Source organism: Penicillium samsonianum (assembly GCF_028829775.1).
Source record: "Penicillium samsonianum strain IBT 33392 chromosome Unknown utg000010l_segment0_segment0, whole genome shotgun sequence".
NCBI lineage: Eukaryota > Fungi > Ascomycota > Eurotiomycetes > Eurotiales > Aspergillaceae > Penicillium > Penicillium samsonianum.
In genome coordinates, this window is record NW_026643268.1 from 926,737 (window position 1) to 940,032 (window position 13,296).

The following is a 13,296-nucleotide window of genomic DNA, read 5'->3' on the forward strand; positions in this document are numbered from 1 at the left end:
TTCCTGGCAAGGAGCTGCTTGCGCGCGATATGTTAGAAAACGATTTCAGTGAGAAAATGATACACGCGTTCGGCTTGACTAACCTGCAGATGCAGTGACATCTGGGGCAAATGGTCTTTGCACATGTTGCTCGGGCTTGGATAGAAAAAAGCGTGCTTAGGCATCAAGTCTACCAGAATCTGTCCAAAGACACCACAGCATTTATGACACCGCCCTCGATGAAGCGTCGGGTATGTCCGATTGGTCCCTTCCCGCTCGCTCGTATACGTCGAACGGCTCAGCAGCGCGGAGTAGGATCTGTCAGGATGAGGAATTGATGTACTGGCTAGTACTGAACATGTCCAATAGAATCAGATGATTGATTGTGTGTTCAAGGTCGGTTGAACGATCTCAGGGGTCTATACAAATAAGCTTCGGCGTGTTACAACACCGTACTTCCGAATCTGCCCGGAATACCGTACAAATACTAGGGGAATTGGGTGAACGATGAATAAGCCTGTCCCAAAGGGTCCTAGTCGTATTTGACCACTCCCTCAGTTCGTCAGGATCAGGTAGGACCGTATCGGTCGGTGATTCTTAGCTTGTGGGTTTTTAGTTGGCTTGGCTGTGCCTCGGGACCAGACCGTCCCCTTTTCTCGGTTCGTAGCTGATATGGCCAACGTTATTGCCTCACCTTCTCCTTGCCCGCAGACCTGGACTAACAATCTGGCCGTCTGCGAATTTATGGCTCACCTGTCATGAAGCAAGACAAAACCACCAGCATTCCTCGGGTCTTTTGGAGTTCCAGGACTGAAAGGACGCGAGATGCGAACCGAGGACAGTGAGAATCACCCCTTGGACCCCAGAAATTCAATCCACAAGGAGGCTATTCTTTCACGGTGTTCGAATGCCGAGACACACGGTGGTATAAGCCCATTGTGGCTTGGGCTTTGTATCGGGTAGACACATCAGCACATGACCTGATGCACAGAGTCGACTGAGAGAAGGGCCAAGGTCGGCGATCTGAACTTTAGACCCCTTGTGCTCAATGTACATGTATCCATGTATAAAGTACCTACCAGCCAGTTATGGTAAATATATTTACAGCACGTGCTCTGCCGATCATTCAAGGGTAAATTGAGCAATATTACTGGCGGGTGGTCCTTCCAGCAATGAGCTGTGTTTGAATGGCATTGTTTTTACATGGTATGCGGCTGTATTTTATTGTGTCGGCGTCACATCATGCCTTACATTCCATACCGCCCCAGTATAAATCACACAAGTGATGGCTGTTTGAATCATGTTGATAAGTAAATTTAGTTATAACTTTGGACTATATAATTGGAATATATAATAGACACTAGTAGCCGTAGTTTCGATGCACTATGAGAGTAACCACTTACCAACTAAGCCACAGCATCCATACATGGGTCGGTCCCCTTGAGCCGCAAGAGACCGAAGATGAGATCATCAACATAAAATTAAATGTTTTAGGCAACACCCAACTGATTCAAGTGACAGATCCCCGCGGTCCAGCCAATGGATTCCATTGGAAAAACTTATATATCATATAGCATGGACACGATGCTGAATATGAAATGTTCCCTGGTTGAACGGAATGAAAAGAAGAACAAGATAAACATATGTATATATATGTATGTTGTATACTCCGTCTTATGTTGAGTTATATAAAATAAAGCGCAAGGGATCGAAATCTGATACAATTCTCCATACATTGTATGTAAATTTACATTTCGCTTTCGCTTTTGTTTTCCCCACTATACCTGCACGGTTCTCGGTAACACGGGAATTGCCTTTTTCAAATCTTTCTCCATAATTCATTTCGCTTGTTTACCAATCAAGTTATTCGGCCAATATATTTGAAGAATTTATTCGTAGTTCGACCATATCGGGAGATTTTTTTGAAGAAAAAAGAAAGAGAAAAAAGAAAAAAGAAAACGCCTCTTACCACAAAAGTGGCCCCCCTGTTCTTCCTGTCCTTATCAGTTTCTCCCAGGTGGCAACAAGCTTTCCTCCTGATCACGACTCTTAATATCATCCACATTCAATGGCCCCCCTTTTTTTGCTAAAAGTCCACTGTGGCTCAGTGACGGTTTTGTGGGCATCTCTTTTATGTCTTTCATTGGAGGGCTTCATTGACCGTGCCATCCTTACTATTACTTCCCATTCTCCCCTCCCTTATAACATCGTCATCTCCCCTCCTTTCACCCCTCGTCTCTACAATTATACATAGTTTCTCCTAATCCCTTATAAAAACCTTGGAAGGAAATATACTCCTTTATTATTTTTGCAAATTGTCTTGGACTTATACTTTATCTACCTTCACCCTTTTGACTAGTCCGATCTTCCGTTTCTGGCGTACTTCATTTCAACACCGATCTAGTTATTTGCGCATTCCTTCAGGAAATTCCTTATAGACCCTTTCACTTGAGGCTTCGCACAATCTCAAACTTTCCAAGACTGCGTAGTACGAGATCCGAACGCTCCCCAATTTCGATAATCCACGTTTCGAAACGAATACCAGACAGCACATCCCATCCAACCCTACTGGCAGTGTTACCGGCCAAATTTTGTTTCTTGCCTTCACTCTCCCGGGTCAAGCGAAGCATTGATAAAATAAATAATGTTCAACAGCCGGTGAGTTTTTTACGCTTAATCCATCAATAGTATAATGGTTTGATCTCTAACTTTATATTCTTTCTGCTCAACAGGAACAACGCCCAGAAGCCGGATGGTGAGTTCATCAGTCGCTTCCAGCAAGCATTCTCAGATATTGTCCCTCGGCGCAGCGAGAGCCCGCGCAATGTGAGGGGTGAACCTTCGATAGCCCCAAGGTATGTACATCATGTATCCAGGGGAAAGGCAGGGATTAGAACTGATAAAACATTTCTTGCTCATAGAATGGCCGAGAACAACGATGTGAAAATGGAGAATCATGATCTCAAGTTCCCCATCACCAACGTCCGCACTCCCCGAAATATGCAAGACCTGGGGTTGACGCCCTCATGGATGGAATCCGCTTCATATTCAATGATGCCTCTTGTCAACCAGCATTCAGGCTTTTATACTGCAACTTCTTCTGGAATGGGTGCAGTGTTCCATAATAAGGCTGGCAATTTGCATACTCCAACAGGGATGCACTTGATGACCCCGCTGGCGGACATGCCAGCTATACAAAACCACCATAGCAATGGCTTTGAGCCCATCCACCCGCAGTTCATAAATCCAGTCCATGACGTGAACCAATACACACAGCAACCGTCATATGCACTAAGCGCATTCATGCACCGCAACACCGGATATGACGCCATGGATGATACTCCCGATGACTCTGCTCTAAATGATGTAAATGTCGAAACAGCATCCAACGTGACGGCCTCGACGGAATTTTCGGCTCAAATTGGTGGTGACATGTCCTATGCCAAGGGCGAACAGTGAGTTAAATGATTTGATAAAAAGTGAATATCTGTTCAATGCTAACCGCGTTCTATCACATTCTAGATTCCGCTTCAATGTTTCTCTACGGGCACCAACCGCCATGGTGAAGAACCTGAGTGAAATTCCTGTAACCTATCTCAATAAGGGCCAAGCATACAATATCTCAGTTATCGATATGAGCCCACCAATGGTCAACCACGAACCGATTCGATATAGAACATTTGTCCGCGTTTCCTTCGAAGAGCGAGAACAACGAACGAAACCGTCAACATGTTGGCAACTATGGAAGGAAGGCCGAGGTACCACAGAAGCCCATCAACGGGGCGGAAAATTATTAGCTGTTGAATATGTGGATCCATTACAAGGTGGCAGTGATGCACACAGGAATCGACGGGTGCAAGTCGAGAGTATGTCAGTCGACGGCTTCTGCGTCACGTGGACCGCCAACCCAGCGACCGGCGTATCGTATTGCAACATTCCTGTTCGGTTCAATTTCCTTTCCACGGATTTCAGCCACTCAAAAGGTGTGAAGGGAATTCCTGTCAGACTGTGCGCCAAAACCGAGCTTTTATCTCCAGGTGAGGAGACAGGTGTATCGCGCGATACAGAGCTGTCTTACTGCAAAGTAAAGCTTTTCCGAGATCACGGCGCTGAGCGGAAGCTGTCCAATGACGTTGCGCATGTCAAGAAGACCATCGATAAACTTAAGCAGCAAGTCTCCCAGGCAGAAATGGGTGGTGGATTTGCGAAGCGCAAGCGTGGAAACAATGTTTCTGCTACCGCAAAGGGATCCGACAATCCTATGAAGCCTTCGAGCCACAAGCGAACTTGGTCGATAGACTCGGAAGATGCTCCTCCAGAGAAAGTCTCCTTGGAGGATGATCTTCAAGCCAAGTTGTCTATGATGCAAGATATGTTCTCATCTACTCGCGCAGTGAGCAATTTCGGCTTGCGCGGTGAAAAAATCGATGATCCCGACCTATATCCCATTCGGCTATCAAGTGATGGCGATTCCCCCCAGTATGGGAATATGAGCCGTTCAAGCACACGTGAATTGGAGTCAATGATGCCTTCGCCGCCCAACAGCAATACCTCTTCTTCGAATTCGCCGCCTACCCAAGCACTCAGATTAGAAGATCGCCCGACCACCATCCAGAGAATTCCTTCTGGCGACCAGGTCTCAAGAGGATTCATAGAGGCCATGGGTGTAGACTCAACCTACCGACCTCCGGCGGAACGCCCTCCCAAGCCGAGTAAGCTTTTTTCGAGCACAACCCGATCGTTATTATCCTTGCTAATTCTCTTCGCAGTTGCATGCTTTTATATTCGATTCACTGTAAATTCGAAGCGCTCAGAGGACTACTACCGTGCAATTTATTTGACAGAACGCACTGTTCGAGACCTCGTGAGGCAAATTTCTGAGAAATATCACATCGATCCGATGCGAATCTCAAATATCATGCATACCCATGAGAAAGACATGCGAGTCATAGTTGATGATGATGTGGTCCGCCATCTTCCAGAGGGTCAAGACATGATCGTCGACATCTCCGAAACACCAGGTCCCAATGGCAGTGCTTCTGGCACACCCGGGTCTCCCATGGAGATCAAATTAACCTATTAAAACCGCATCGCCTACATCTCAAGGCCATGCCCGGCCTCTCAAATTCGAACATAATGCAAAAGTAAATCTTCTTTTCAACTCGCCTCATCTCACCTCGCTGGCCACTGTGGTCTCTTCACTCTGGTCTGCAGCCTTCGGTATGTCATCGCCTGAGCCAGTCAAGGATTCTAACCTAATTTACGACTCAAAGCCATTCACTGGCCCCTCAAGCGTCGTAATGCTGGAAGACCGGCCCAGAAGCCCCACGGCGAAACTCACGCGGTTTGCACCCGACCGCCGAGATTGGGTGCTCTTCGACACCGCCCAAGAGAACGAATTTTTATCGTGGTGGCTGGAGACCGACTATGGACAACAGCTGACCCAAAATGGAAAATACAAATTCAGATGGTCGGTTGAATCGCGTTCCTCCAAGGTGTGGAAGCACTTTGACCAGGTGGCAGAGCTCAGGTCTGGTCGACCCAAGGTAGTTTGCCGGTCTTGCCTCACGCCGCTTAATCACCCACATCACCCACATCACAAATCCCATGGAACAAGCACAATGGGTAAGCACCTGAAATCCAACTCTTGTCGCAGAAGCAAGGAGACGGTGTCCCTTTCTGCTGTTACACCAGGCCCAATCCAGGCGGCCCGTGCGAGCTTCTCGCCCACGAGGAGCAGATTTACCAAGGCACAGCTCGAATATCAGCTTCTGCGGACAATCACGTCTGCAAACCTTTCTTTTGAGCTCACGGAAGAACCCACATTCCGAGAATTGTTGGATCTAGTCTATGCCGGACCTCAAGTTTTGGATATTCCCTCATCAAAGCAACTCCGCCAGCATATGCACGACATGGTAACCACCTACGAAGAGTCACAGCTGCAGGATCTGCCCGGCGATTCCAAAGTATCGCTTGCTTTGTGCTGTTGGAAAAGTCCACTCGGGCAGGATTTCATGGCTATTACTGCGTATTACTTTGACAAAAAGTGGAGCTACCGAGAGGTGCTGCTTGGATTCGAACTACTTTGCAGGCCCGAGACAGGGACTGACCCCGGTGATCAAATACTTGGACTGATCATGAATAAAGGGCTGCTTAGTCGGATATTCAGCGTGACAATCGACTATAGGGTCGACGAGAAACTGGTGCTATCATTACAAGAGAAACTCACTTCTTCTGGTGGTATCAGCTCTTGGCAGTGCTTTGTTGGGGTTCCTGGAACAGTGCAGGCCATTCAGCTCTGTCTTCGGCGGTATATCGAAAACATCACAAGCTCCCCAGAAGGGGAAAGGGTTGAGAATGTGCGAGCAATATCACACGTCAATGGTTGGACCGACCGATCAGATGGCAACGAAATAACGCATGTTTTGGAAAAGGTGAATGCTCTCCATCCTCTTGACTAGAAAAAAATCTGACCCTTGCATTTTGCAGATTCGATCATTTGCAAAATTTGTCAACGAGACCCCTCGGAAGCGCGACGAGTTCTTATGTCTCCAGCCTGCACGGATTCGTCTTTTGCCGTTAGATGATGAGAACACCCGATGGAACTCGGTCTTTCTGATGTTGAAGCGAGCCGGCAGACTGCGAAGATTTATCGACCAATACTGCCAAGAGAGCGAGAATTGTCCGTACAAATTAACGAATACGGATTGGCGCAAGGTCGACTACCTTGTGCAGCTGACAATGCCGTTCATCCATTTCACTACGGCCCTCCTGGCCTCGAAAGAGGTGACAGTCCACAAGGTCTGTTTCGTGTTCAAGATACTAATGGAGCATCTCGACGAGTCAATCCAGATATTGAGAAGAAAATCAGCTCCGTGGAAGCGCGAATTACTTGAGGCGTCGCTTATCATGAAGATGGAATTTGGAGAAGTCTACGAAAAGACATTTCAAAACTTTGGGGTCATGTATGGCCCTGGAACTTTCGTTGCTCCCCAATATAAGGTGTCCGCGTTCGACGAGGCCACATCATCGCAAGGCTTGGGCCGTTCCGAACGCTACATCGAGTACCTGAGGATCTTTCACCTACAGTACCGACCGGAAATGCCCACGAGCTTGTCTTGCGTGAATGGACTGTCTTGCTCTCCGCAGTTGTTGGGACTCGACCGGCTTCTGCACCCACTAGCTGGTCTGGTGGGTAGTTCAAGGAGTGGGCAAGATGAAGTTGATCAATATCTCCGCGAAGGTCTGAAAAACTGCTCAGTATTTTGTACGTTGACTACTGACACACAACAGGGGTTGTCAATATCTCGCCAAGCGCTTACTGGAAAGACCATCAACGCGAATGGCCTGTTCTCACTCGGCTGGCTCGAGATCTACTCTCCATTCCGGCTACAGGAGCTGGCGCGGAACGACTTTTCACCGTTGCACAAAATATATATTATACTCGTGGGGGATCTCTGGATGAGTCGGCCATGCGAGACCTGGTGATGTATGCGTACTCGGAGGGATCCGAATCAGGGAAGCAACTGATCAGCCAAGTGGAACGTGACACGGCAAGTGACGAAGAATGGGAGGAGTTCGAAGTAGAGGCAGAAAGGCCTGAACCGATCAGCGATGACGAGTGGGGTTCAGCCGAGATGAGTGTTGACGAGCGCTCTGAGGACGACGAAAACAGCCAGGCAGACACAGTGATTTTGGAAAGCCCACCGACAGATGATCTGGAGCAGGATCTGGCGGATAAAGGCGAAGACTCATTCCTGCTTCCGCCTGTCACGTGGCTCATCAATAGCATCCGAAGAAGATTCTCAGGCGGAGCGATAGTGACCTAGTAGCGTGCGTCATCAATTTTGTCCAGTAATAATCTGCTAGAATTTATCAAGCTGCCTAGCCTGCGAGAACAGCGCACACGTTAGAAATTGATTGTCGTTAATTTACAACAAGCCGCGCCCTCTCTAAAGGAGAAAATGTCGGATCAATTGATCCTGTGCAAACCGCATATGGACGACCCTTCAAGTCATAGTTATGAAATTTAGCGCTGCTAGCCTTGTTGCGAGTTCTGACAGAGGGGCGTTAGGATGCGATTGGTCGACACCCATCCCCATCACGGACCATCACGGACCATCACAGTTGCACACTAATGATAGCCTAATACCGAACCAAGCAGGGAGTCGACCTCTATAGCAGCCCTCATTCAGATCCTACATTACGGTTCTGATATGCGAGACAAAGCAACTGTCTCAGGCACGTTGGCGTAGGGAGGTTGACAAGGACTCTGATTTACTTGTAGCTCTCTTAGTGTGTATAACCATGTTCATTTGCCTTTACCACCATATATACTAGAAACATAGCGCTAGTAAGACTCGCTAATTTGATTGCTCCTCACAACGAAACCAGCCCACCAATAATTGGCGCTTAGATCCTTGGGCAATTGAAAGCCTGGCCGCGACCAACGAATAACAAAATTGTCAGTTCGAATACTCGTGAAGCTTAATCTCCGTATTGCTTTTGGTCACCAACCTGGGGCCGAGGTAGCTGCCGTTCACGTCAAGTCCCAGGGAAACGGGGCAGGCAATCGTCTGGCATGGAGCGCTTGAGGTTCATCTCTATGTTTCCAGTTGATGTAGCGTTCCTCCTGCCTCTTCCAGCCTTCCCTGAGTTTGCTTTCTGCCAAATTCTTGCTGCCACACAAACGAGTAAAGTCATCTCTGGGTATCCAGGAACAATTTCCTTGAAGTAATCCCTGATCTACCGTCATGATATTTCTCCACTTGATTTTAACCCAGACGCCTCTTCGTAGCTTATAGACTTTGTCTGGGGATTTTCTCTCCTCGAATGCAACTGCGCAAATTCCGAGAACATTATCTTTTGAATACCGCCAATGCCTTCCGCGGTCGTTGGAATCCCTCAGTTGAGTGATTCGAACATCAAAACTTGAAACATTTTCTCTATCGTTGATATCATGGCCGTCTGCATACTTTGCGCTGAACTTAGCCGCAAAGTCTGGACCGTACCGGAAGATAAATATCGGTGATCGCCGAAAAGTCCCAAAGCCGTCCACGATCCCATCATCGTCAGTACTGGCTTCACTATGCATGATAGGGTTCAAATCGGCGAGAAAATCCGGTTCCCTCGACATAAAACCACTGGCCATACTTGGGTTTAAATGACGTCGGGACAATGGTATGCTTGCTTCAACCGGTCTATGTGTGGTTGATCTTGGATGCCCGTTTCTTTCTGCATCGTACCAATCGTCCTCTTCTAGGATACCAGCGTATTGGCCGTCTGCGCCAAATCTGAGCAGAATACCCACAAGCTCTTTCTTGTCATTGACTGCGAGCCAAAGTGCTCTGTTCAGTTGCACCTGGGTAGCATGGGGGCATATACGCTGCAACAGTGCCTCCTTCGTTTGGCTTGCACCAATCACTATACATTCCAAGACCGAGAGGTTGAAGCTGTTTGTGGCTCGTATGTCAGCTCCGCGATCAACCAGGCAGTGGACGACTTCGTCTCGTCCAAGATGACACGCGTTCATGAGCGGAGTATACCCTAGGCGATCTGTATCGTCGATTCTAGCCCCAGCGCTAATAAGCATATTTGCAATAGTCGAAGACGAGGTCGTGATAGCATAGTCGAGTGGAGTGTTTTGAATGTCGTCATGCCGATTGACAAATTCCACCCGATCAAACTCAGGCATGTTTTGAACTATACTTCCAATTTCCTGGACAACGTTTTGAACACGTTTGAGGACAGAGATGTGTAAAGCTGTCATGTGGAGAATGTTCGTATCGAATAGTGCGTGAGGGCTTTTTCGCAAATACCGACAAGCCACTTCTTCAAATCCAAGCTCAACACAACTGTGCACGGCCGGCTGGTCATGTCTAGCTGATTCTAGGATGATATCTTGGAGCTGCTTTTTGGGCCAATGGCTATCTTCGAATAACGCCACAAGTGTCCCAAGATCTCTCAATATCGGCTGTTCGGATCTGGCGCAGATCGGAACGATGATTCGAAGCCATTTCTGTGGCCATTTTCCCTCGAACAATGTGACGACATGACCAAGGTTTCGTAGTGATGGTCTTGCCTTGCTTTCGAGGAAGCCAATCAGAGCCTGAAACAGATCCCATCGACAAAACGCGAATGAGACCAAATCCTCCGTAGATAAATAATCTAGGACATCATACAGCAACTCGGTGGGGAGTTCAAGTATCTTTGCGGGGGAATGAGTGCCATGGAGTCGCCCAGATTCGCCATGGTCCTGGCGTTGGAGGTTCTGCTGGTTTTCAACATTGGGTTCATGAGCGCTCTGTATCTGATTCTGTTTGGTATCTGGCATAGGCGGTAGCAGTGCGCGGGTAGCCATCTCGCAGCCAATTTGATGGTCACAAAGTACTTAATCGCTAATAACTTGGGGGTGAGGCCACAGGGAAGGCTTCTGAAAATAGTTGCCAGTCCTCGCAGGTGACTATGGAAGGGTCTTGAGCAAATATATTGTCAGTCGTTCCGCTGAATTTGATTAACGCTTGAGCTTCTGACAATCTACCAGCCCTCAGAATCAAATGGCCATCAGTAAAATGCATGAGATTCTGGAAGCCTAATTATTGCTAGAGACATTCGGCAAATCTCGCCTCAACTCTTCAGTGCGCCAATGGTCATAATTTGATGTAACTAGACAACGTTTCACCATTTATACGCGGTCCAAAAGCATCCAATAATAGCGGGCACGACTGTTGAGCACCACTAATGTCCAGTGCGGCGAGAACTGTCCGCGACTTTGTACCCGCGTTGAGGCGGACACTGATGTACAGAATCCAGACCATGCTGGAACTTGGATATTGGACCAGTCAGGTTGTTCATCGGGCTTGATACTCACACTGAAAAGCGAGCGAAAGGATGGATAAGCCTTATTTTATTGTTTTCCTAGTCTCCTCCTTTTTTACTTTACCTTTGAATTTGAATCCGGTCTGCCAACCCTCAGTAACTTGATCCATCGCTGAATATTCAAACACCTACCTCGCGGACGCAAATTAAATAACGATGCAAATTGACAATATCCATCGCCTATGCAATCAGCGTTGCCATACAAGCATGTTCTCCCACATGTGAGGGATGTATACTTTCAACACTCACTATATAAGGAGGAAGATCCCAACATCTTTACAAGTCTTCATCTTTCCACATTTGGTGAGCAAGGAACCCTCTTCTCTCTCTTCATGGCCTTCCCGGAGCACCTACAATCACTATGACAATTCCTCCCCGCTCCATGACTGTTATTGATGGTGAATTTCAACGCCTGGAAAGTATCGAAGAGATATGCTTTGATGAAGACGTCATGACGTTTCTTCAGGACGCACAGGCAACGCTCAAATACAAAGGGATATACAACCTGCGAGGACCTTTCAAAAGGTCTCTCATTCACTATGCTGCAATGGGTGACTGTGCCGAGCTCCTTCTTTATCTCCTACAAGACGGGTCAGCAAAGGATGACCTCGATCAGAACAAGCGGACGCCTCTCTCCTGGGCCGCGCAATACAGTGCATTGCGTGCGGTCAAGCTTTTGCTGGACAACGGAGTGGACATAAATTCCATGGACGATATGTATACAACACCGTTGTCGTGGTCGATAGAGGCGGGTAGGGGCCCAAACCAAGCAGCCACCGTAGATTATCTGAGAAGGAATGGTGCAACGAGGAAAGGTGCTACACGGGCTTCGATCAAGAGGAAGATCACCCAAGTCTTTCCCGCGGGCTTTCTATAGTAGAGCTTTAGAATATTGCATTCTGCTACAATAAAATGAAGCATCCCTTGTTTACTATAAATTTGGGCTACTCTATGGGCTCTCTGAAAGATTGCCTACTGGTTGACAAGGAAATGTTTCATTGCATATATTCCATAATACTCGTCGAATACCCTGCTCTTCGAGTCCATTAAACACGAACGCCTTGCAACAAGACAGACTTAGCAAGCAGAGAGCAACCTCTGTTCTGTTGTGGGTGAAGAAGATAAAGAACGCTAAGAAGCACCGACGAAGTGATGAGACATCGCGCAGCTAATTTAATGGACCGCGGAGCCCACGAAGGCACGCCACCGTAGAATATCAAGAAGCGCATAGTATTGACTGAAATCTGTACAGTAGCCGATTCAAAACGCATCGGAGAAGTCTAGTGTATACTTGATGAATGCCAAGAGCGATGGAGGCGTTATAGAGTCTGTACCATTGTGGTTCAGCACGAAAACATAGACTGGCTCTAAAATAGACTGAATGCCTCAAAAAGAGTGTGGCATAGTCTCTGGTATGTACATGGAGGCAGCTCCAGGACATATGTCATCCTGTCTGTCATATCCAGTTAGCCTGAAGGGAATAGACAACGAATATATCGTCTTATCCTGCTTTCAAGCATCGGCCAGGGCCTTTGTCATACTAAAAAAGTTTACAAAACCTGGTGCTACTTGATACGCTCAAGAGTATGGTCAATGGAAAGAATCTTGAACTCAAAGCCTTCTAGTAGACATTTCGGGGTTGAATGTACCAGCCTCTTTACGGGCTAAAGAGGAAACGAGTACGTGTATCCCATAGCCTACAGTCTTGGATCGCCAGGCAAGACTAGGGCTTTTACTAACAAACTACATCCGCATATTTATTGTGCTCAAATCAACTTGCTTGCTTTTTATTTCTCCTTCAACAAGACTGAATTCACACGAAAGAAAGAAAACAAGAGTGTCTGTGATATTAGATGGCCAACCTCTCGCTGCAGTGCTTTCCAGCTGCCCCAAATATGACTCTCATCCGATATACGTATTGATATAGTATAGAATCAATTTGCTCCATGTCATCGGGGGCCTTAGATACGCGGGCGAATGTATCGGAGTAAACGAGAATAACTCAAAACGCAAACCCAGACCCACTTGATGCCTCTCAATTTGACTTCTTTCGCGCCCCTCTCTCTTAGGTAAGTCTCGGTAGCCGCTAGGTTTGTCATTTCAGGGTTGCCGGCGTGTATCAGCCATGTCAACGGTGTGCCACCCTCATAATCCGATGCATTGACGTTGGCTCCTTGCTCCAGTAGAATTCTCGCAACAGCCAATGAGCCGTACTCGGCAGCCCAGGAGAGTGCTGTCCGCCCCCACTGGTCACGAGAATCAACATTTGACTTGCTTTGCAGGAGGCAAAGAAGCAGGTTTGTACAGTTCCCCATGGCAGCGTAATGAAGGAGAGATCTCTTGTAGCAATCCCGTTGCTTGAAACATCCTCGTGACTGAATCGCTGAATGAGCTTTTTCGACAAAGGCCACAAGTTTTGCATTGAGAGAAATTGCGCTG

At 47.4% G+C, this 13,296-nt stretch overlaps 2 protein-coding genes across 2 annotated transcripts; one reads left to right on the top strand and one right to left on the bottom strand.

The window, feature by feature from the left end:
- Positions 1 to 2,423: 2,423 nt before the first annotated feature.
- On the bottom strand, positions 2,424 to 2,609 carry N7471_013860 (uncharacterized protein; the record flags this gene model as incomplete). Its single annotated transcript, XM_057286578.1, has 1 exon — positions 2,424 to 2,609. One exon carries the CDS (start codon positions 2,607 to 2,609, stop codon positions 2,424 to 2,426), a length of 186 nt encoding a protein of 61 aa, XP_057129057.1.
- Positions 2,610 to 2,623: 14 nt separating this feature from the next.
- On the top strand, positions 2,624 to 5,062 carry N7471_013861 (grainyhead-like protein; the record flags this gene model as incomplete). The annotated part of the gene is made up of 5 exons (XM_057286579.1): positions 2,624 to 2,637; positions 2,712 to 2,834; positions 2,901 to 3,434; positions 3,502 to 4,691; positions 4,749 to 5,062. The coding sequence occupies 5 exons, from the start codon at positions 2,624 to 2,626 to the stop codon at positions 5,060 to 5,062; spliced, it is 2,175 nt and encodes a 724-aa protein (XP_057129058.1).
- Between the last annotated feature and the right edge of the window lie 8,234 nt (positions 5,063 to 13,296).